The 23,760-nt window shown below is 40.1% G+C and overlaps 1 protein-coding gene and 1 long non-coding RNA gene across 17 annotated transcripts in view; one reads left to right on the top strand and one right to left on the bottom strand.

Annotated features, from left to right (window-relative positions):
- Positions 1–23,760, top strand: part of LOC142151531 (uncharacterized) — a 24,765-nt gene extending 1,005 nt beyond the window's left edge. The window contains exons 2-3 of the long non-coding RNA XR_012691202.1: positions 6,258–6,323; positions 23,035–23,760. This is a non-coding gene — a long non-coding RNA (uncharacterized LOC142151531). The remainder of the gene's footprint in view (positions 1–6,257; positions 6,324–23,034) is intronic.
- Positions 18,307–23,760, bottom strand: part of CAMK2B (calcium/calmodulin dependent protein kinase II beta) — a 103,715-nt gene continuing 98,261 nt past the window's right edge. For all 16 annotated transcript variants that reach the window (XM_075207263.1, XM_075207266.1, XM_075207262.1 and 13 more), the window contains 3 exons: positions 22,296–22,390; positions 20,617–20,851; positions 18,307–20,275 (listed from right to left, as the gene is read on the bottom strand). In XM_075207263.1, the coding sequence (XP_075063364.1) occupies positions 20,619–20,851; positions 22,296–22,390 (328 nt within the window). In that variant the 3' untranslated portion in view covers positions 18,307–20,275; positions 20,617–20,618. The remainder of the gene's footprint in view (positions 20,276–20,616; positions 20,852–22,295; positions 22,391–23,760) is intronic.

The following is a 23,760-nucleotide window of genomic DNA, read 5'->3' as shown; positions in this document are numbered from 1 at the left end:
AAATCAAATGAAACGGTACGATGAGCATTGGAATGATAATCATTCATTGTTGCAGCATACACACTAATGCGATATTGGGCCAAATGTAGGTTTATCGTGGGAGTGGCTGAAAACCCAGTCTAATTCAGATGGCCAAATTGGGTGACCTATAGCTGACCACACGCACAGTGATATTACAGTGATACCAGAAATGATTTAGACACTTAAACCATCCAAACTTGTCACTTACATGTTGTGATGATACCCCCCTTAGCTGCGATGGCAGTTACCCTCTGTGGGATTCAACTCACTCGGGTAGATCAGAATATATCCAAAATAAGGCTTTATTATGACGGCACAACACCACAAGACGTTCACAAAACACAGGGTAAATGGTAGCATGTATCTTCCAGCAGCCTCTTGCAGTCAGCACTCCAAAGTAATAATCTCAGTCGCTTAACTGTTCACAATATTACCACTACTGATTAGCTAGACAGTTACGGTGTCGCCCAGCCTGGGTTACTGGCTCACACAGACCCTGTCCTGGTAGGGTTTCCTCCAGCGGCACCACGATGCCTGGCCCAGAGTCTTTTTCACTGATGTCTTGTGCACTAGGATCCTCCAAGCTAGAATCCCTCTCGGCATTCTGCTCTCCTTATATACTTGGCTGTATACAAAGGGAGAAAGGTCAAACATCTCAATCATCCCCCTTGCAGCAGGGGTCTATAAGCGGATAATTTATCTGTTCGACATACTGTCTCTGTTACCTCGATTATACAATGGAATGGCTTGACTCAATTAGCTATTTGGCTGAATACACTAAACCAGGGTTTCCCAAACCCAGTCCTCAGGGCTCCCCAACAGTACAGGTTTTCCATATCTCCTTGCTGGAGCACAGGTGTATTCATTACTGACTGACACATTGTAACAGATCCACAGGTGGTCCTAATTATGTCACATGTGATCCAGAAAACCTGCACTGTTAGGGAGCCCTGAGGACTGGGTTTGGGAAACCCTGCACTAAACAAAGTGTTACAATATAACATCAAGGAATGACACTCACGCTTGCATGAAACAACAAGACATTTGACACATAGTATCTGCAACATTACACAATCTGAGTCTGTGATATATTTTAATACAATTACATTTATACTGATACATAATACATTTCCCAATGCTATTTCAGCCAGTATATTACTGTGGAGGCACATTGCATATCATATAGAAGTTCTAACCTAATTACCTCTCAGATTACCTGTTGACCTAGCTAATTAACGTGACTGCCAGCTAGCTATGTCAAGTCACTAGGCTATTGTTCTGATTACAAACCAGATTTAAGCCACACCTCATAACATTAGACATTTGAGACAGATGGTAATTACATTAGCTAACACAAGCAAAATGACTTCTGCTGTCCTGTTACTTTCACACTATATGGCAATATTCTTTATATTTCTAATACATACAATATTGCAGGTAATAGCAATAGCAAAATGTACCTAATAACATGAAATAATAATGCACTGATGCTCTGGTGTATATACTTAGACTGAGCCAAGGATTAAAAGTACATTAAACCGTGAGAAACGGGTGATGAATAAAAAGGTCTCAGTTCAGTAGCACCCCGTTTCTTGACACGTGTGGCCAAATTGGTCAGTAAATCTGTCATTATGATTTGTTATATAAAAAAAAATGAGTTTCTCATAGGCAGCATTGGAACAGCCTTCCAGGGGGATATTGGGAGACTGCTGCAGGAGATGATGGATCCAGTGCACTGAATAAATGGCTTTATGGCAGATTTTTGGCCATTGGCCCAGCACAGTAATGTCACAATAATCAGTTGTAGGGAATATACACGTCTGTCTGTGCCCAGGGTTAGAGTGCTAACTGTGAATATGGACCGCAGCTCAGACATTCAGTCTAGCCAATTGATGCTTCCTATTGTCCAAGACTATGTAACTTAGTGGTAATTCTTCTAAGTCCTTTTCTCCTATTAGATTGCCGCTCCATCCTACCCCACTGCCACTGTAGGCCTAACCCATTATCTGTATTTTGAAGGGCAGAACGTAAATGTATGACCTGTCAGGGCCTGGCAGGAAGTGAGGTTATTGGCTAGGCATGCTGGGTAGATCCTGTTCTCCGTTCTGCATTCTAGTTATGTATGTCATACTATGTAAACACGTTATGTTTCACTCCTGAGAGTTGTCACTCCAGTCTTTCTGGGAGGGGGGGGGGGGATAATGAGTCCCCCGAAGAGGAACTATATAATTATAATTACCCCAGTAGAGGAAGCAACACAGTGGGTCTCAGCCATGGTTGCTGCAATGAACATAGATGGGTCAGTCAGACTTTGCATAGACCCTAAGAAATGTATGGTGTTTGGTCTTATATTATTCCACATTTTACCAGCAAGAGTCAGGTATCATCGGAGAAGTGATCGCACATAGTGGTCTCTAGTTATGATTAGTATAAGATTAATTCTCATAAGTACTCTGTTTATGGGTTAGTGTAAACCAGATTTTTTGCGGTTCCCTGTGCAAGACACTTACACAGATGTTGGAGTGAGTTGCCCCCACCTTTAGAAAAGGATCATTTGAACTGACCTATGATCAGCATTCTACTGGAACATCATAAACCCTGAACCAATGAAGAACTTTCTTAGTGTTACCTTTGTGTACATTGTGACATCATCCCTGTTTTTTTCAAACCAAGCTGTATATAAACTGGTCACAGATACAGTAATAGCCTCTTTGACTACAGACTTCAGACTTGATGAGCTGCAACTGGATTCTGTGCGCACGCGTATGTATAGATTATACTTTGTTATATTTTTCTTTTGCTATTAAATCTGTGTGTTTTGGAACCACGCTAATCGCAATATTTATTGGTGACAATCTTTATTGGCGACGATAGAAACGGACATTACAAGTGCCGTTAAAATCTTGTCCCAGTGCATATGTCATTCTCAGGCACCCCCAGGTCACCACATCGGGGACACATCTTGTCCCAGGCTTTCTCTGCAGCCTCAGCCTTCTGGCCAGAGGACCAAGTACAGCACTGCCACTACTGAACTTGCTCTTAGCCAAAAAGTTGAGAAGCGAACCCCCATCAGTCCTTACTAAGTAGTAAGTTAAATGTAGCTCATTGTGGAATGAGCCCAGTAGAAATGGACTCATTACACAATGGGCCCATTTCTCTTCTGGGATGAGACTATTAAACTCTTCCTAGTTTCCACACTCTGGCCTCCTGGAAGAGTCCCACAGGAGCATGTAATCTGCAGCTGGCTGGTTAGATGGGTGGATGCTGCCTACCTCCTCCTGAACCCGTGCTAGGATCAGCTCCTGCTGACTTGGAAGGTGACTCTCCAAGACAGGGGAGAGCACACAGGGAAGAGTGTTCTGTTAATATCATTAGCTGAGGAGGACTGAGCTACTTTACCCAGTTTAACCCCTTAGATGTTTTCTGAGTTCCTAGCACTTAGTCCACTGAAGCCTTGTAGACACTTATATATTGGGGACCATAACAACTTATAAGTAGCATCTGAACTTATAACTGTACAGCAATAAAGTATGTTTATTATGTTTCCATAGCTATTTTAATAAAAGGGGTATTCACCATGGGCCTTGAGGAAAAGGGTACACCATTAGACTTTAGACTTTCTAGTAATGAAGCTTAGATAGGGGTAAAATGCTTCAGTCTGAAACCGGCAAAAGCTTTGGCCCTAGACCTAACATTAATCCAAATCTAAGTTCTAACCATTGATCTAAATTATCCTGACTTTTAACTGAACTTTAATCTTCTCTCCCTTCCAAATTCCCCAAAAATATAATAAACTCTCAACAGCATTAATTATACCACGTACAATGTGACAAAAACAAATTTCCCAGTCACAGTGTGGGTGAAGGCTTTTTAGATTCACAACAATTTAGACTTATGTCAGTAATGGTCAAAAGGCAGCATTAGGGCCTGATGCGGCCAACCTAGGCTTCTCCTGCAGCTCCGTTATTGTCAGATTGTTTTTTTTATATATCTTGTAACACTTGTTTAAAATGCCTGACGATATGTTATTGCAGATAGGTGTCTCTTTCTTTGATTATATGTATTGTTTGACCTTATTACTGAGATTATGGATAATGCGTGGCCCATTTGAAGGTTAGAGGGCCAACCATGCAACCTCTGAAGTGTATCAGGTTGCCTACCAGTGAGCCTTAGATTAGTAGTAGGGAAATTGATAGAAACACGCTTACAAGAAAGAGTTGTAGAATATCTCAAATCAAGTAACTTGCAGGATCCTAAACAGCATGAGTTTACTAGGGGAGATCATGTCAAACAAATATTATTAACTTTTTTTTGACTGGATGACTAAAGTAGTAGATCAAGGGGGGCCATAGATGTAGCTTATCTAGATTTTAGTAAGGCTTTTGACATTGTCCAACATCGCAGACTGTTAAATAAACTTGAAATCTTGCGATTGGATTCTAAAATGGTTGAATGGATGAGATCTTGTTTGCAGAATAGAAAACAGAGAGTTATGGTAAATGGTAGCCTTTTCCTCACAGGAGGGAAGGGCTACCAGTGGAGTACCCCAAGGATCTGTACTTAGGCTAGTACTTTTTAATATTTTTATTGGAGACATTGCAAATGGTATTCAAGGGAAAGTATGGCTTTTTACAGATGACACAAAGATATGTAACAGGGTAGACACACCAGGAGGGGTAAAACAAATGATTGATGATCTAGGCAGACTAGAGGAATGGTCAAGAGAGTGACAAACAACTACAGTTTAATGCCATAAAATGCAAAATCATGCACTTGGGTCTCAAAAATCCAAAGGCTAAATATAGTATTAATGGCACTATAATGGAAACTACTGAGGAAGAAGGAGTCACTATTTCAGGTGACTTAAAGGCAGTAAGCAATGTAACAAAGCAATGAGGAAGGCAAGTCAGCTTAATTGCATAGGGAGAGGAATCAGTAGTAGAAAGAAAGAAGTAATAATGCCACTGTATAAGTCATTGGTACAGCCTCATCTACAATGTGTTTAGTTATGGAGGACATATCTCCAGAAGGATATAAATACATTAGAGACTGTACAAAGAAGGGCAACTAAAATGGTGCATGGCCTACAGCACAAAACTTGCCTAGAAAGACTCAAAGATCTTAATTTGTATAGCAAGGAGCAGAGAAGGAAAAGGGGGGACATGATAGAAATTTTCAAATATATCAAGGGTTTGAACAAGGTAAAGGAGGGAAACATTTTTCAAAATAAGATAAGTATTAGAGGACATGCATTGAAACTGGAGGGAAGTAGGTTCAGATGAAATTTGATTAGCAGAATAGCCTTCCATCAGAGGTGGTAGAGGCTAATACAGTAGAGCAGTTTAAACATACTTGGGATAGACATAAGAATATCCTTATAAAGAATAAATGATCAACTAGGGTTTAAGGTTAATTAAAAAAATGTGCAGATTAGATGGGCCAAGTGGTTCTTATCTGCCGCCAAATTCTATGTTTCTATGTTTGCCACTAATTTATGCAGTTGCATTAATGATTCACTATAATAAAGCTGGGTACACACTACAGAAATTTCGACCAACTTTTTATGCCGAGCGATTTTACATGCGATCGATGGTCCGATCGCTCGGTCCATGGACTGCATACACACTAGCCTTGTTTAGGACGATAAAGGGAAGAGCGGACGTCCCTTTAGCGACTTTTTACAGCCACATTGTTGTGAGCAATGATATTAATTTCGTACACACTGCAGCGACATTTGCAGGAAATGTAACGAGATACCAAAGACATTAGCATAAAGGGGCAGAGCTTTTGCTATAGTTAACACCCAAAGCTGCATAAAAAGAGAAGGCAACACTGTCTCTTCATTCATTCATCTAAAATAGAAGTTTAGTAACATACATAAAATTTAGAAAAACATTAAACTGCTAAAGTGCAATGCAATGAATATTCCTTGATAATAAAATCCCTTTGTATGTAATGGAATGCTCCATTCTCAGCGTGCATCATCGCTGATTGGTCCACAGCAGAAACTAACGCCCATGTCTGAGTGTATAAAATGACAGAGGAACCTGTTTGGCGCAGAGGAGCATCAGAAGATGGCGAGTGAGCAAGTGTCAGTGGGTGTTAAGGTTGAGGAGAAGGTGTCAGTGGGGGTTGCGGGTGAGGAGAAGGTGTCAGTGGGGGTTGCAGCTATACTAATTTCTAAGTGTTTAGTTTTTAATATTTATTAATTATTGTGTAACTGTGTTTTATTGTAGCCAGGGAAAATTTGAGCCAGAGAAGACTGATTGGTCTACCCGGTTGTCAACACTATTAGATCCAAGGTAAAATGAGCCAAATAGCAGCTGGCTGTCCAATTTATTTCAATAAATAATTCAGGTTGTAATATTATGTTGTAGTTGCTGCTTACCTTTCTGGAGATAATCCATCTTCTTGTGCTAAACAGTGATTGCTGCAGAAGCCTCACTTTTATACTTACCAGGGCTTTGTGAGGTAGATATGGACAGTGTGACATCATGTCATGTAATGCACAGTCATGTGACATGCCTAGCCAATTGCTAGTCACAATAACTCTGACAGGGAGTTAGCCCAATATATAGAACATATTCAAAATCTCCATAGACAGAATCTATGACAAATGTTTAAAAAATTGACTTTAATAACTTTTCTGACTAGATCTATCCTGTCTTGGAGGCCAGTCACTTGACCAGGGGTGTCCAAAATTCAAATGTAACCTATGTTTTATTTATTTCAAATGAGGTATGTTAATAATACACCAATAACGTTGTCAGAGGGAACTTAGAGGTAAAGCAGAGGTATGTACATTTGTGTACATTGGTTATTCCTGGAATAATTTTTAGTCCACCCAACTGAATTGTATGTTCTTTCAGGATATATAAGGTTTCCATTTGGAATAAATATATTTTTATGTTATGGGCTTTATAAAAGGAATTTGAAAATATTACATGTTTTTATTAAACCTCATGCAAATAGTACAATTCCAGTAGTACAACATGAAAAATATATTACTTCACATCAGATATTAGTTATATGAAATACTGGTACTTTAGTTAAGTCTGATGCAGTTTTAAGATTCAGAAACAAAGCATGATATATTTCACCTTCAGGATAAGTCACAGGCACAAGTTCTCCATTGGAAGTAAGGGCTAGAGAGACACTTGTATATTTTCCACCTTGTTTATTTTGCTTACTTGAAACTGTGGTGTAAATTTATCAAGCTGTGGGTTTGAAAAAGTGGAGATGTTGCCTATAGCACTCAATCAGATTCTAAGGCCTGATTCATTAAGGATTTTAAATGAAGAGGTATCTTATTACAGTCTCCTGGACAAAACCATGTTACAATGCAAGGGGTGCAAAGTAGTTTTCTGTTTTGCACATAAGTTAAATACTGACTGTTTTTTCATGTAGCACACAAATATCAACTTTAAATTTCAGTGTACAAATAAGCTATCAAGTATTTGTGTGCTAAAAAAAAACAGTCAGTATTTAACTTATGTGCAAAACAGAAAACTAGTTTGCACCCCTTGCATTGTAACATGGTTTTGTCCAGGAGACTGTAATAAGAAGTTTCTGAAGTTAAGATCCTCAATGAATCAGGCCCCTAGTAATCATTTATTTAGCACATTCTACAAAATGACAGAATCTCATTGGTTGCTATAGACAATATCTCCACTTTGTCAAACCCGCATCTTGATAAATGTACCCCTATATCGCATTAATCTCTTCCACTGGCACTTCAGTAGTTGCTTAAAGAGGACCTGTCATACTTAAGATAAAGCCTATGTTACATACAAATGCTGAAAGGCAGCTGTAAATATGGACTCATACTCGCTCACATGGAACTGAGATACTCCGTCTCACGCTCACTCCTCAGTGTCTCACCTGTATTGTCCAGCAGCTATCTACTTTTTGATGTTTTATGTCTTATGTTTTTGTCTGGTGTTTGATAAGTTTGCATCCCCTTGCCTTGATCTCCTAACATCATTTACCTTATTGGGAGTAGGAGACATTTCCTCATTGGTAAAAACTCAAAAGATATATATATATATATATATATATATATATATATATATATCTATATATATCTATATATATATATATATATATATATATATATATATATATATATATATATATATATATATATATATATATATTCTCATACATTGAGAGCAACTGATGGCACATAGCCAGGAATCTGTTAGGCTTCGATCCATTAATGCTAAAGGTCTACACACACCTGAGAAAAGGTCACAGGTACTCCTCCCTCTGCACAGTGATAGCATTGATGTAACATTCATGCAGTAGACACACTTAGGATGCGGCTGCCAACTTTAGTTATCATCGATATCCCACTTAATGTTTTAGTAACAACTCTGAGGGGAAAGCAATTCTATTCTCAAAACGGTTTCTTCTTTCCTAAGTTCTGTTGATCGGTAGTGTATGGAACAAAACCATTTCAAATACTACATGTTATATGAACATTACTAGATTGCTGTAAAGAAGAGGAGATTTACTAATGTTGAAAGAGCTATGTATCTGCATGTTTCCTTCACATTTATGAGTCTTTGTACATTTGTGTTTAAACATTTTCTTTGAGACAAGTTGCTATATCTCTTTAGTCAACTGTGTGTGTGTGACATATCTTCCTAAGATCAGTTTTGTTCTCCTTGGATCTGCTATCTTTGAAGACAGGTATTCTATTGAATATTTCAAGGTTCCTAGGGTGTCTATCTAACACTTCAATTGGGGGGTGGGATTTGTCAAGTCTGCCATCATTATTATCATCACTATAGATTTATCAATCCTGTGAGTTTTCTTGTAAGACACCCACGTGACTAAGAGAAAGGGGAGAGTTGGAGGCACTGCAGACTCTTGTATCAACAAGTGTTAGATTTTCTAGTTGGATGTTTATTCACATTTGTTCATGTGAGGTCAGCAGGCTCCACAGTGGTTTTGAATGCTAATAGAAGACATATATATATATACAAGTTAACCCGTGCATGATACTCATGCATTCTAGTCAAATCAAGATACTTAAGGTCTTAAAAAGGTTCTTGTCATGCATTTGGGCCTAGCCCAGGCCTTCTCAGGGGAAGAGCGTTACTTCCCGACGCAAGCGCCCTTTTTAATGGGTGTTCATGAGGTAAAATTACCTCACGACAATGAGTTTGACACCTCAACTCGTAAATTTAGCCTTTACTACCCCTCCCACGGGGGGAAGGGGGGATGATGGAAGTTAACTGACTTGACTATTCTAATTTTTTTTGTCAAATAATGTCAGTATACCAAATTTCAGGTCAATTGGATGAGCCCTTTCTGAGAAAATAGTTTTTTCCACACACACACACTAATGCACGCCTCTACACATGTGTGTTCATGAGGTAAAATTACCTCACGAAAATGAGTTTGAGCCCTACCAAATTTCAGCCCTTTTTGAATTTTTTTTACCACACACACTAAGAATTTAGTAGGTCAGTGTATAACTCTGCCCAGCAGGTGGCGCTGCAACTTGGTTTTTTTTTTCCACACACAGACAGACAGACAGACGCCACTAAGCATTTATATATTAGATGATATATAGTAGAGACGGATATCAATAAGTGGCGCTTAACCCAGTGTATGGATACTGATACAATTGACAAGTATGTATATAAACAATGCACGTGTATGTACAATATATAATGAAAATAGAAATTAAAATAAATTAAGAGTAACACCTCCACAGATATACGTGTGGCAGCCAACCTTCAAGATTGGATGGTTAGTCCGGACAATTAAATAGTAATACACATATAGAAGGGCGGCGCCTTCAGGTGTATACAGTGCATATTCAATAATCACAGAATAGTCCAGAGGGTGTATAGTTACACAATGTCTATGTGTATACACCGTAGATAGTTCATAAGACTGATGCACAGGGTGATGGTTTATGTATAGGCATATAATATGGTCGTGCAGTATATAAATAATAGCGTGCGTACCAGATATATATAAATAAACCGCTTATCTGTATAGTGGCTCCTCAGGCATCCCAAACAATTAGGTCTGTACTAAATCTCCTTGGTGATGGAAATACAGTATGTACTAAGTAGTATCTCAACCGCAAACACCAACCTCATCCGCTCATCATAGGGAGGAAATATATGAGAAAGGCCATATGGTGTAGTATTTTCAAATAGACATTTTAATTGAGTAAAACATAAGAATACAAACTCACAATATGTATATTTTGTATAAGCTTATCTGTAAATAACTGGTCTGCAGTTTATTCCCTTGTAGAATTGTCCTGCACCTAGCTTTTGTATGGAGCCGGCTGAGGGACCTCTATCATAATAACAATAAACCATCACCCTGTGCATCAGTCTTATGAACTATCTACGGTGTATACACATAGACATTGTGTAACTACACACCCTCTGGACTATTCTGTGATTATTGAATATGCACTGTAGACACCTGAAGGCGCCGCCCTTCTATATCTGTATTAATATATATATATATATATATATATATATATATACCGATCAGTCACATCATTAAAACCATCTGCGCCTAACATTGTGTTAGGTACCGATCATGCCACCAAAACAGCTCTGACCCATCAAGAAATGGACTCCACAAGACCTCTCAAGGTGTTCTGTGGTATCTGTCACCAAGACGTTAGCAGCAGGTCCTTTAAGTCCTGTTGCGAGGTGAGGCCTCCATGGCTCAGACTTGTGGTTGTGGTTGATTGGTGTATATAGTTTTAAATCTATCTTTCCACTGTTCTACACAGATGTGTCACACAGCATTTAGTAGGGTTTTAGGGGTAAGTATTATTATTCACACTTAAGTGTTTTCCTTGATTTTGGACAATATAAAGTGAATGAGGTTCTACATATCCAAAGACACTTAGATTAAACATGCAGATTTAATTATTGTGGCTCTATTTCGTTCTTGTTTTTAAAAGCCAGGAAAACACAATTTGTTTCTAAAGGCCACTTGCTACAGCCTCTTTTACCTAGGAACAAACTGTCATCGCCATCTATAAAACACATGTTACTATAATATTATAAATCACAGTCTCAGTGTCGGGACTTGAAGCTCTGGTTCCTGTGGACTTGTAGTTGCAATATCATACTTCAACCAGAGGTGCTGCTGTATGTTGGATTTTTGCTTTTCCAGTAATGCAGCAGTTAATTCTGCTGCTTTCCCCAGCAGTTAACAAGGTGCACCTGTTGGCTGGCATTTAAAACTCTGGCTTTCCTTGCAATTATGGCAAGATCATTAGTGAGCTTATCCTGTCCGCAGATACAGTTCCTGTGATTGGGTCTTGAACCACTTTTTTTGAGTGGCAGTATCCTGATCCTGCAAACCTAGTTCTTGTGCCTCTGCTATCAGTATGCAATCCTAATTTTTGGTGCCTCTAATATCAGTATGCAATCCTAATTTCCTGTGCCTCGGCTACTACCATATTACCCCGAAAATAAGACCTAACCGGAAAATAAGCCCTAGCATGATTTTTCATTATTCTCGTAATATAAGACCTACCCCAAAAATAAGCCCTAGTAAATATCGTCAGCCAGACAGATGCATTTACGGTAGTACATACGTTGCAACACACAACGGAAGTATTGACAAGATGAGTGCAAAAAGAAAGAGCTGTTCTGTCGAGTACAAGAAAGGAATCATGGAGAACTCCCGGGGCAAGAATCTTACGACTTTCTGCAAAGAAGTTGGATCTCCGAATGGTCAATGGTCTAATGGTCAATTAGAATCTTTAATAGAACCCAGCTGGGCTCAGCCTCAGGCTAGAGATGATAACACCTTTCCCAGTACTGATGACACATGCTAGTTATTGTCATCTGTGTGTGTGTACTCCGCTACACTTGAAGTCAGCAGGGTCACTGTGATTTATACTTCATTGTATCCGTGTACCTTATTGCATGCTACGCACTGTTCAAACAGTGCTAACGCGCTATGCTCTTTTTAGACAGTGCCAACACATCCATGTACCTCATTACATACTCTGCACTGTTCAACCAGTGCCAACCACTCTGTGAGTTCCAACACCTTTGTGTAACTTAGCACACGCTACATGCTGCCCAGGCAGAGCCCACAAATTCTGTGTACTCCGTTGCACGTTACCAAACCTCCACACTTCACATACTCGGCTGTACTTTTAGCATTTGGGACAACCTCTCTTTGTATCACATCCATACATCTTTCGGTGTATTCCCACATAGATACAAAATCCTAAGTTCTCACATATAAAGACAAATGGTGGTGGATTAATAATGGCCACATGTTATGTGACAATGGCAACTGGCAAAGAGTGTGTGGCGTCCTATTCTTACTTTCCAGCTAATTCCTCTGCTGTCTGTTATTTAGCACGATTGAGAAGTATATCTGCACACACTAACATTACTCAATTTCCCAAAGGTGAATGTACAGCAGGATTCCGAATCCCAGTACTAGAAGTTAAATGAGAAATATAGATCCCCATATTTTCAGAGCTTATGGATGGTGAAATAAGATGTCAAACTCTCTCTCAGACTACTGTCCCATCTCTCAGCTCCCATGCCCCTCCAAACTTCTTGAAAGAATTGCCTATACTTGCCTCACACGTTTCCTGTCTGCAAACAACCTATTGGATCCTCTTCAATCAAGCTTTCACTCTCAACACTCCACAGAGACTGCACTGTCAATGATCTGATCACAGCTAAAACTAAAGTTGATTACTCCATTCTAATTCTCCTGGATCTTTCTGCTGCATTCGACTCTGTTGACCACTCTCTCCTCATATAGACGCCGCAATCCCTAGGTCTACAAGACACTGTCCTATCCTGGTTTTCATCCTACCTGTCTAATCGCTCTTTCAGTGTTAATTTCTCTGGAACAACCTCCACTCCAATTCCTTTATCAGTTGGAGTACTACAAGGCTCAGTCCTAAGTCCTCTGCTATTCTATATCTTCACCACTTCTCTTGGAAAACTAATAAGCTCCTATGGATTTCAGTATCATCTCTATGCCGATGCTACATAAAATTACCTATCCTCTCCTGATCTCTCACCATCTGTGTTGTGTCGCGGTACTGATTGTCTTTCTGCCATTTCGTCTTGGATGTCCTCTCGCCAACTCAAACACAATCTTTCAAATACAGATTTAATAATATTCCTACCCAACATTACAAGCTTCCTGCCTGACATTTCTATTTCTGTTGACAACATAACCATAAATTCCACCCTACAAGCTCGCTGTCTAGGTGTAATCTTTGACTCGCAACTATCCTTTGTTCCCCACATCAACTCTATATTTACGTCATGCTGCATACATCTAAAAAACATTTCCAAAATACGTACATATATCACACAAGACACTGCAAAAACTTTCATTCATGCACTCATCATCTCCCGCATCAATCTATTTGCATGCAGCGGCTAGATTGATTTTTCTTACAAATCGTTTTTCGTCTGCTGAGTCTCTCTGTCAGTCTCTGCATTGGTTGCCTGTTTTTCAACAAATCGATTATAACATTCTTCTACTAACATACAAGGCCATCAACAAAACTGCACTGATATACATCTCCTCACTTGTCTCAAAATATCTCCCAACTCGACACCTCCGTTCTGCACAAGATCTGCATCTTTGTTTCACTCATCACTTCCTCCCATTCTCCGTTACAGGACTTTTTTCGGGCTCCACCCACTTTTTGGAATTCACTCCCTCGCACCACAAGTCTTTCCTCTAATATTCAAACCTTCAAGCGTTCTCTGAAAACCCACCTCTTCAGACAAGCTTATAATATTCCTCTACCACCCTCTTAATCTTCCTAGTTTACCCTATTACCACTATCTACACGGCTTACACAAGACAACAACTCTATGACCAACATAGTTGTGTGATACAGCCCACAAAATACTTTGTAACCTTTGCATTCAAGCTGGACAAATATTCAATATGATGTAGCACTTACCCTTGTGTTTCAAACCATTTTCCCATAGATTGTAAGCTTGCAAGCAGGGCCCTCTTACCTCTCTGTATATATGTATTAGCCAGTATTGTTTTATTACTGTTTGTTCCCAATTGTAAAGTGCTATGGAATCTGCTGGCACTATATAAAGAAATGGTGATGATGATTAATGTGATTATATTATGTCAAATACAGAGTTAACCTTATGGTATGTGTAAATACATATTAGTTCTTTGTCTAGTCCTTTGACAAAGGACTAGACACGTTAATTTGAACTATCATAACACTGGTCTCCTCATTAGAGATGCTCAGGCTCGGTTCCCCGAGAACCAAACACACCCGAACTTAGCATATTTGAGCTGAGTCGGATCGGTACTTCCGCACTTTTTCGTAATCGAAAACGAGGCAACACGTCATCGTTACGTCATTGGATCTCGGATCTCGTGAGTTTTGAAATCTATAAATACCGCCCTCCACGGCGATCTAGCACCATTTGAACGAGGGACACAGAAGGGGTAGCACAGTCTGTAGAGCAGTTGGGCAGCAGCATAGATAGAATTGAAAGAAGAGGGGTAGCAGTGTTCAACAAAGTCTACAGTGACATTCAGGTGAGCTCCATTGCTAATTCTCATTGCTGAAAAATACAAATACTAGTGCTGGCAGGCTTTTCTTCTGAATCTGTGACCTGTGAGGTGGTCAAAATTAACTGCAAATGACTTGAAATTAGTGTTGTTGAGGTTAATAATAATGTAGGATCAAAAAAGAGCAAAATGATTAGCATATTTTAGCAATTTTTCTAAAAAAATACAGATCCAAAACCAAAATCAAACCACACGAGGGCAGTTTTACCAAAACACAAAGCTAATCCAGATCCAAAACCAGTTCACGGTGGTCAGTGAGCATCTCTACTCCTGATAGGCTTCGATAATTTTGTTCTGAACTGGATTCACCTGATGACAGCTAAGCCAACATTGGGTGTTGACCAAGTATAGTAAGCAGAGCCCCGAGAAATGGAATATGAGGGCAGCTATATGGTAGTGGGCATAGGTAGCAGGGGGAAGTATCAGGAGTAACGCCTAGAAGGCTTTTCACATGTATGGCAGGCTAATACCCAAATTCTCTTGCACTGTGGAAATTATACATCTAGAGGTATAACTGATTGGAATATAATCCTGTTTTATAGTATGTGTAACAAATGTGTGATACAAGGAAAGAAAATGTATCTAGCTAGGCTCTTATCTCATAAATCATGGAGAAGCTCAAACTATTCTCTATAAATACAGAGATCTATACACAAGTCAAAAGCGCTCACTTTCCAAAGATACAGTTGAGGAACTCTCAGAAACATGTGAATCCCTAAATAAATTGCTAAAACACAGACATAAATATGTACTGGGAAAGTGCAGGAGACACTTCTTTGAAGTAATAAAACCATATGTGCACACACATCCACTCCCTGAGAAAGGCCGAACCACGGCTGAAATGTGTCAGGGATCCACAGAACACACTATCCAGTACTACAAGCCAGACATTAGGTGCGCTCTAGGGTGGAACACTCTGCACCAATAACAACCTGGTCCACAGTCCATTGTTCAAAGAAACAACAAACTTTGCTATATGAGTCTAGCTTTTGAAACTTTTTCCTAAGCGATATATGGTGAAGATATACGATTGTGGTATTTTATCCTAATAAAGAATATATCTATACAACACTTTGGAGATGGCAGTCATTTACAAGACCCCACTCAGTTAGCAGAGCTACATTGAGAGAGACAGAATATAGTGAGTATCATCCTTTTCCTTGTGCCACAAACCAACGTTGGCAGGGTACGATCTTATCCTCTTTATTTGCTTTCTGTTTATTTCTGAGGTATGATACTGCTGAGTGTTCAGTTCAAAACCTCTGGAGTTAAACATTCTAGTGCGGGTGGATTTAAGATTGAACTGTTGTCCTCCTTGTTGACGGCTGATATTCTTAGGGCTTATATTTAGTTTTTGGACTGTTTAACTTCTTGTCAGTTTTTGAATTGATGTTAACTGTGGATGATCACTGGAGTAAGGACTAAGAAATTCTATGATAATCAGTAAACAGGAACAAATGTGATTTGAAGTAAAATAATCATTGTTGGTACACAATTGCCTTTACACCTGCATATACAATGACACTACAGTGAGGACATAAGGTGCAGTGCTGAGCATTTAATTGATTATATATTGTTGGAGGTCAGACACCTTTTATACTCAACAGTGAACTCACTACCGTTGAATCTGTGTCTCCACCGAGGCCACATCAAGAGATCTAATCACAACCACATATGGTGTCCTGCTCTGCAACAAAAGAACCCCACAAGCTTAAGTGGAATGTGGACCTGGCGGAGACACTTTATAATTTAGAGAGGACGGAAATAGGAATAATATTGCCAGGAGCTTCATATGTGTGAAATTAAAGAAAACATATCTAAGCTTCTATGTAGGTGGTACTATGTTCACTTGAGGATACACAAGTTGTATTCAGTCGCCTTAGACTAAAGCTGGAGAGCCTGCATAAGGCCCATTTTGTTTCCTCCACATATGGTGGGAATGCCCAAGTTTGCTGACATTCTGCTCCGTCATTCAAATAGATGTTTCCTCTCTTCCTGAAATGCTTTCTACTGACCAGCCCAGTATCCTCATATTGCTTTATTTATTGAAATCTGACTCCAGGGGGTAAATGTATCAAGCTGAGAATTTTCCGGCGGGTTTGAAAAGTGGAGATGTTGCCTATAGCAACCAATCAGATTCTAGCTATTATTTTGCAGAATGTACTAAATAAATGATAGCTAGAATCTGATTGGTTTTTCAAACCTGCCGAAAAACTCTCAGCTTGATACATTTACCCCCAGGGGTTAAATGTTTAATTCTCTGTATTCTGCAAGTTGCCGGAAATCGGTGACTTACCAGAGAAAATTTAAAGTGGCGATGTCTTGTACAGGCAAACTTGCCTTTACAAGCCATCGCCGCTTTAAATTTTCACTGCACAGTCGCCGATTTCCGGCGACTTGCAGAATACAGAGAATGATACATTTACCCCCAGGATTGGTCCCTGGACAATTCACCCCCCCTAATATTACAGGCATTCAGTGACATAATGGATACATTTTTTTCCTCCCAGTCTCTAGAAGTCCACATTACTGCATAACTAAGGAAGGCAAGTACACTTCCCCGTGTCCCAATTGTAGACCAATATCCTTTCTCAATGTGGATCACATGTTATTTGCCAAACTAATAGCAAATGTATTAAAAATATTCCTTTGCTGGGGCACCTGGGACTGGGCCCAATTTGCTGGCCTAGGCTCTCTACAGAAACCCCTTAACTAGAAGTAGGGTTAGTGGCTCCTTATTAGTCTCTCTCCCAATCCCAGATGGCACCAGGCAAGTATGCTCAGTCTCACTGTTAAGCTTTGTTCTCTGCATAGAAGCACCGGCCCTTGCTATTAGAACAGCGCAGACATCAACAGGATTAAAATAGGTAATTTGCTGATGACCTTTTAACATTTACCTAAAATTACATCATTTCATTCACAAGGACTAATGAAGGTATAGAAAGCTGTGCACACGAGGACTGATGAAGGTATGGAAAGCTGTGCACACGAGGACTGATGAAGGTCTAGAAAGCTGTGCACACGAGGACTAATGAAGGTATAGAAAGCTGTGCACACGAGGACTGATGAAGGTATGGAAAGCTGTGCACACAAGGACTGATGAAGGTATAGAAAGCTGTGCATACGAGAACTGATGAAGGTATGGAAAGCTGTACACACGAGGACTGATGAAGGTAGGGAAGGCTGTGCACATGAGGACTGATGAAGGTATGGAAGGCTGTGCGCACGAGGACTGATGAAGGTATGGAATGCTGTGCACACAAGGACTGATGAAGGTATAGAAAGCTGTGCATACGAGAACTGATGAAGGTATGGAAAGCTGTGCACACGAGGACTGATGAAGGTATGGAAGGCTGTGCACACGAGGACTGATGAAGGTATGGAAGGCTGTGCGCACGAGGACTGATGAAGGTATGGAAAGCTGTGCACACAAGGACTGATGAAGGTATAGAAAGCTGTGCATACGAGAACTGATGAAGGTATGGAAAGCTGTGCACACGAGGACTGATGAAGGTATGGAAAGCTGTGCACACGAGGACTAATGAAGGTATAGAAAGCTGTGCACACGAGGACTGATGAAGGTATGGAAAGCTGTGCACATGATGACTGATGAAGGTATAGAAAGCTGTGTTGACATATATTGAGCAAAGTTTGGAAAACTAGATGGAAAGAAGAAACTCAAGTCACACATCTTATGGTTTTCTTTTTAATTTGCAATATTCTGAAACAAATCAAGATGAAGTTTCTGTTTGTCTTTATCCTCTTATTTTGACACGTACAAGGCTCAGAAAAAAAGAGTGAGAAAGAGACGAGAAAACAGAAATATAAAGGAAGACAGCAGCAAAAGAACCCCACTGGCATTCATAAAACGCACAAGCTGTCCTCTTGTTTCTCTTATATATATAGATTTATGTATATATATATATATGTATTTATAGGATTTCTGTTTAAAGGGCATGCAGAAAATTAAACAGCAACAAATGAAAACAAGTCAGGCCGGAGATTCACCTCTCCTCTCCCTTGGGGTCACTGCTCTGAACCCTGTAAACTTGTGTAAATTGGCAATTGTGGAAGGAGTGTTACACACACCCCTAGCTTAGTCTTTTGGGGTTCTGCAGAAGACTCTGTACCACCAATAATAATCAGGCACAATAGAGATAATCACATTTCTGCTTCCTCTCAATCCCTGAAGATTTGGTTGCTGCTTCTTCCCAGCACACTTAAGGTAGACCCAAACACAATGGAAGCAGCCATTTTATGGGCAGGACTAATATTCAGCATATCAATGCCCCAGTGATGTCACAAGTCCACCGCAAGCTGATTGGTTGCATTCTTCTGAACACTGGCTCCGCCTACAAATTGGTTGTCCCTACGGTTTCTAAGCAATGGGTTTAACTTTACGTTAAACCTATGCATTCTGGAAGATTCAGTACTGACCCAAATTGGTCTACACATTCCCACCCTACAAACACAGGAAATCCTATAAACCCTAAACCTTCTGCAAAAATGCCATAACCTACAAAAAAATGTTCATTTTACTAGTAACTATAATTCAGTAAAATATCTCCTTGCGGGCCAATAAATAAAACCCAAGCTACTTTAAAGGAAAGATATCAGTTGTACTTTGGAATCCCTGCTATGTATACATGTTGCTCAGTATTAATTGAGTGACATCATGGACCCATTGTGCAGACCCCACATGTCAGAGGAGAATCACACTCACTGAGAGCTGACAGACAATAAGCACACTCCATAAAATGCGCCCGCCATGCGTTGGGACTGGCTCTTCCACTGCAGACAATGGATAAGACCATTATTTACAGGGTATGGGTTTGACAGAGCTGGATCATTTGTTAAATATATATATATTTTTCTTCTTATAATAAATATATATATATATATATTATTTGTGCATTCCTAAAGCAAAATAAAACAACGTAAAGGGGTAGCAGTGGGGGCCCCTGGGAGAACTGCTTTGCAGAAATAAAATAAAATAAAAATCTTTTTTTTTCTTTTTGTTTTGTACTTTTTTTTGTCTGTTTTTTAAGTACTTTTTTTGTTTTCTCTTTGTTCTGTTTGGACGACTCATTTCACGTTGGACGCGCAAACACACGGGAAGGAACGGCTCCACGGGAAGGTCACAGTTCTCTCCCCCCAGCCCCTCAATATTTCAGACGATCCCTCCACCCCTCCACACACCCCCCTCCCCCAAATAAACCCAAAAAGAGGTAAGGAGGGCTGAAGGTCAAAAGACTTTTCTGCAACAAGTCAATGAATGCACTTACCCCCGTAACATGGTAGGGGTCATACAGGTTTGAGCTCCCATCTTCCCCTAGCTTGGGAGGGGTAAGAATGCTTACAGATCAAAAGGGAAACATACACAGGAGGCTTAGTCCTACAACCTTTTCTTGTCCTCTGGCATACACTTCAGAAATCCAGGCAGTGGATGTGTGGGATACATGTGCACATGGGGGCATTGAGGGCTACAAGAATAAAAGAGTCTGGATTTGGAGGGGTTGAGGGGGAGGAGGGATGAGAGGGAACGGCACAAGCATGCGGTCACGTGCTTTTCCTCGCCGCTGGAACTCTCTGAGCGGCGTAGCCAAAAGTCTCTGGCACTTCCTCTTTTCTGGTGAAGCCAGGAGGGCGTTATTGGAGGCTGTATAAAAAGAACAGGAGACAATAAGTAGCTGTAGATGAAGACAATAATGGTGGAAGTGTCAAGGAGCTACTTAGGTAAAACAGTTGCAGTCCAAATTCCGATAACGAATGAATAAATTACTCTAACACTTAATAAATCCATAAGTTTATAATGAGAACAACCTTTTTTTTAACCATTTTAATTATTTTCGGTACATCATTCCTTAAAAGTTGGACTACAGTGACGGCAGTTCCAACATTTTCTCTGCAGAAATAAATGGATTTATTATCATGAATTATAGATGAATGATCTTCCATAGATAGGAATGGGAGCAACAAAAGAATGAAATACAGGCTTACTGTCACTGGAGGGGTGCGACGGGGGCCCCTGAGCAGTGGAAGTGGACATTCTGCCACTTGCCATCACGGCGATGCCAAACACGGGTCTCTTCAGACTGGCTGGTACGAGGTCGACCTTGTGTATCAATGTATTGCGTCAGGCGAATGTAGGCGATACAGGCAGCATCCTCTCCCACCACATGAACGTGAGGATTCAAGATGGTCGTGTGGATTGGCTTGTTGTTCTTTGACAGCACTAAGTACAACAAAGACAAAGTTTCACTTTCAAAAAGGAATTGCATCACCACAACATGATGTAAGGGTTATGACTATAGTAAAAATGTATTACATGTATGAATGTCATTAAAGCCTAGTGACCATCTCTAAGTATTTCTACATGTTATGTCGTTGTTGAGATAATCATTTAACATAGTCCTATAACTTGCAGAGTGGAGGCAGCCATTTTGTTGGTTGAGCCACTGCCCAGTTTACTAGGAACCAACTTTGTGCTTCAACCTTTATTGATGTCATTAGTTCCTAATTGAGAATAGGCCTTATTCTCTTGAAGATTTATACAACCCGCAACACCACTGCCTTCATGTTGTGTAGGTAGCCATTCAACTTTAAGGAAGTTGGAGGTATTATGCTGGTCTGTCAGTCTGAGTTACTTATGTTATAGCCTTGGGGGAAAGTAAGTATATTTCTCCCAGAGTTCTTAGACGCAGAGGAAGGTTCAGGGTGGTGTTATAAAGGGTTGTTTTTAATATCCGCTTTAGTACTGAAATATGAAGGTGTTACAATGGCTTTGGGGTAAATTCTTGGTTCAGGACTAAGGTGCTAGGCCGGACCTGGCCAACCTAAGGCTCTCCAGCTATATGCTGGCTTTCTACTGGCAAAGAATACTGGGGATTGTAGTTTCACAACACCTGAGAGCCACAGGTTGGCCAGACCTTTGCTAGGCTAATGGCAGGGTCAGCCTGGTCTTAGGCCAATTTGAATTCTCCTTCTGTGGCCAGTGAAATGTGGATTTAGTTTGCAAGAGACAGTAGAAGCACAGGTACTTTAATTTTGTGTGAACCACCTGCGTTGTTAATTATTTCAGTAAATGCTACTTAAAATTCTGCAGAAGGACTATCATTGGTGTGATGTGTTCTTTTGCAAAGGTGCCATCTCAAAGAGCTTTACTGTATCTTTCAAAATATAAATTTTGGAGATGTGCGTTAGCGATATTGATAGTCCTGCTTTCTACTGACTGAATGATATCCTCTGGGTTGGCATGTGACAGCAATATAGATAAGGGAAGACTGTCCCAGAGTTAAGGACCGGGTTCCCTGTGGGTCATTACATTTGTAAAAGAGTAGTGCAATTGGTTCAGCACAGGTTGGCCTAACTCCTGGTTTATTTTGTTAGGTTTGTGAGTAGACACTCCTCCTCTGAGTTTTGGGAAAGGTGCCCACACATTGTCTAAACCTGCTGCTCAGAGCAAGTGCCGGACAGCTTCACCACTGCCTTATTTCGATCACACACTTAGGTTACGGACATGCACAATAATCATCCTATCGAATGTAGTGGGGCTTTTATTTGGGCCATACATGCTGCAGTATTGGGCAAGTTCTTCAATATCAGCTGCTATATTTCAGCATGCATGACCAGCGTAGGAAAAAAGGTGTCGTATCGTTATATATCAATTGGCTTCTTACAGTTCTCGAAGTAAAATCGGTGAAAATCTATTCCCTCCACCAGGTTACCCAGAGCTTCTGGCTCAAACGTGGTCAGTCCTGGGTCACAAATCTTCCTGAAAATAAAAGTTAAGTTAGCTATGTGAAAAAAATGAAGGTAACTATGTCCAGCTGCTTCCTAAATTACGTACTTGCTCAATCTTTTCACTTTTATTTTTATTTTTTATTAAAGAATCCAGAAACTTTGCACATTCAGAATATTTATTATCTAATTTCATATTGACCTCCAGCCATATTCCCATCTCATTATTTTAATATAAGATAACCACCAACATATATGGACTGGTATTAATATAAAAGATCCTAGATAATTAGTTTCCTAGATAATTAGTTTAGCTGTAATAGCTTATATCATATTAGTTAGAGAGGTCACTAAATTATACTGTGGGGTAACGGCATATTCCTTTGGTTAGGGTGGTAGCTTTTAACATGTGTTTAAGCTTGTGTATGTTCAGAAAACACACAGTAAGCAATGCTACCCCACATAAGATGTCATGTAACAGTTTTTCTATAACCTGACTTTATAGTTAACAATATACCTCAAAGGAGGTCTGAAGTCAAGCAAAATGTAATCAAATCCTACATGTGAAAACAGATTGAAACTGGAAAGTACAGACTCAGGTATATTTCATAACTATATGCAGTCACATTTTAGTTATCTATAACCCCACAACAATCCAGGTTTTTTCTTTTTTTCAAGGGACAATACAAGCTCATGGCTTAGTGAATTTGGTTGCAGGGGGTGTGACGTCAGGGCATGCCTAGTTCTTTTGAAGCACCAGAATGCCCCTCCTCTCCAAACACCTTCATAGCACCAGTTCACCCCTGCTCCACCACATAGACCAGCACTGAACAGAATACTTCTCAACATTCCCACCCACTGGACAAAGCCGTCCCAATCAGGATGGTGGGACAGTGCCCTCAAATTGGGACAGTCAGGAGCTATGCATCATAATGGTGTAACCAAGTGGTTGGTTGCCGCACAGTCTGGGCCAATTAAGGGTGTAACCTAACATGTCTATTGTACAATAAGGAAAGTTTGAAGCTGGGGTCCAGGTACAAGAGAAATCCCTACTGGGCCCCATTGCCTGAGGCCCACCCCTTACCCCAGGGGCCAGGGCCTAGACCATGAACTGTAGTCAGGGGCTGGTTGGCCAGGACCTTATTGAATGACCTGGGTTGCCATCTGGCCGGATATTATACGACCGCTGGATGCCTATGAAGCTGCGTCATTTACTAACACAGCATTGGTCCTACAGGAGTTAAGTCCATTATTTTTCAGCATCTAGTCCTCTATGGTTGCAACCTTTTGTAAATACATATTTATTTTTCTGATTATTTTCATTCATATTTACATTTGTGTTGACATGTTATATATTATTATAGATCTTTTGATATTTTCTCATGTTCAAATGTCACTATAAGT

This window comes from Mixophyes fleayi, chromosome 4, assembly GCF_038048845.1.
Source record: "Mixophyes fleayi isolate aMixFle1 chromosome 4, aMixFle1.hap1, whole genome shotgun sequence".
Classification (NCBI taxonomy): Eukaryota; Metazoa; Chordata; class Amphibia; order Anura; family Limnodynastidae; genus Mixophyes; species Mixophyes fleayi.
The sequence above is the reverse complement of the archived record's forward strand: the minus strand, read 5'-3'. Positions and strand labels throughout refer to the sequence as shown.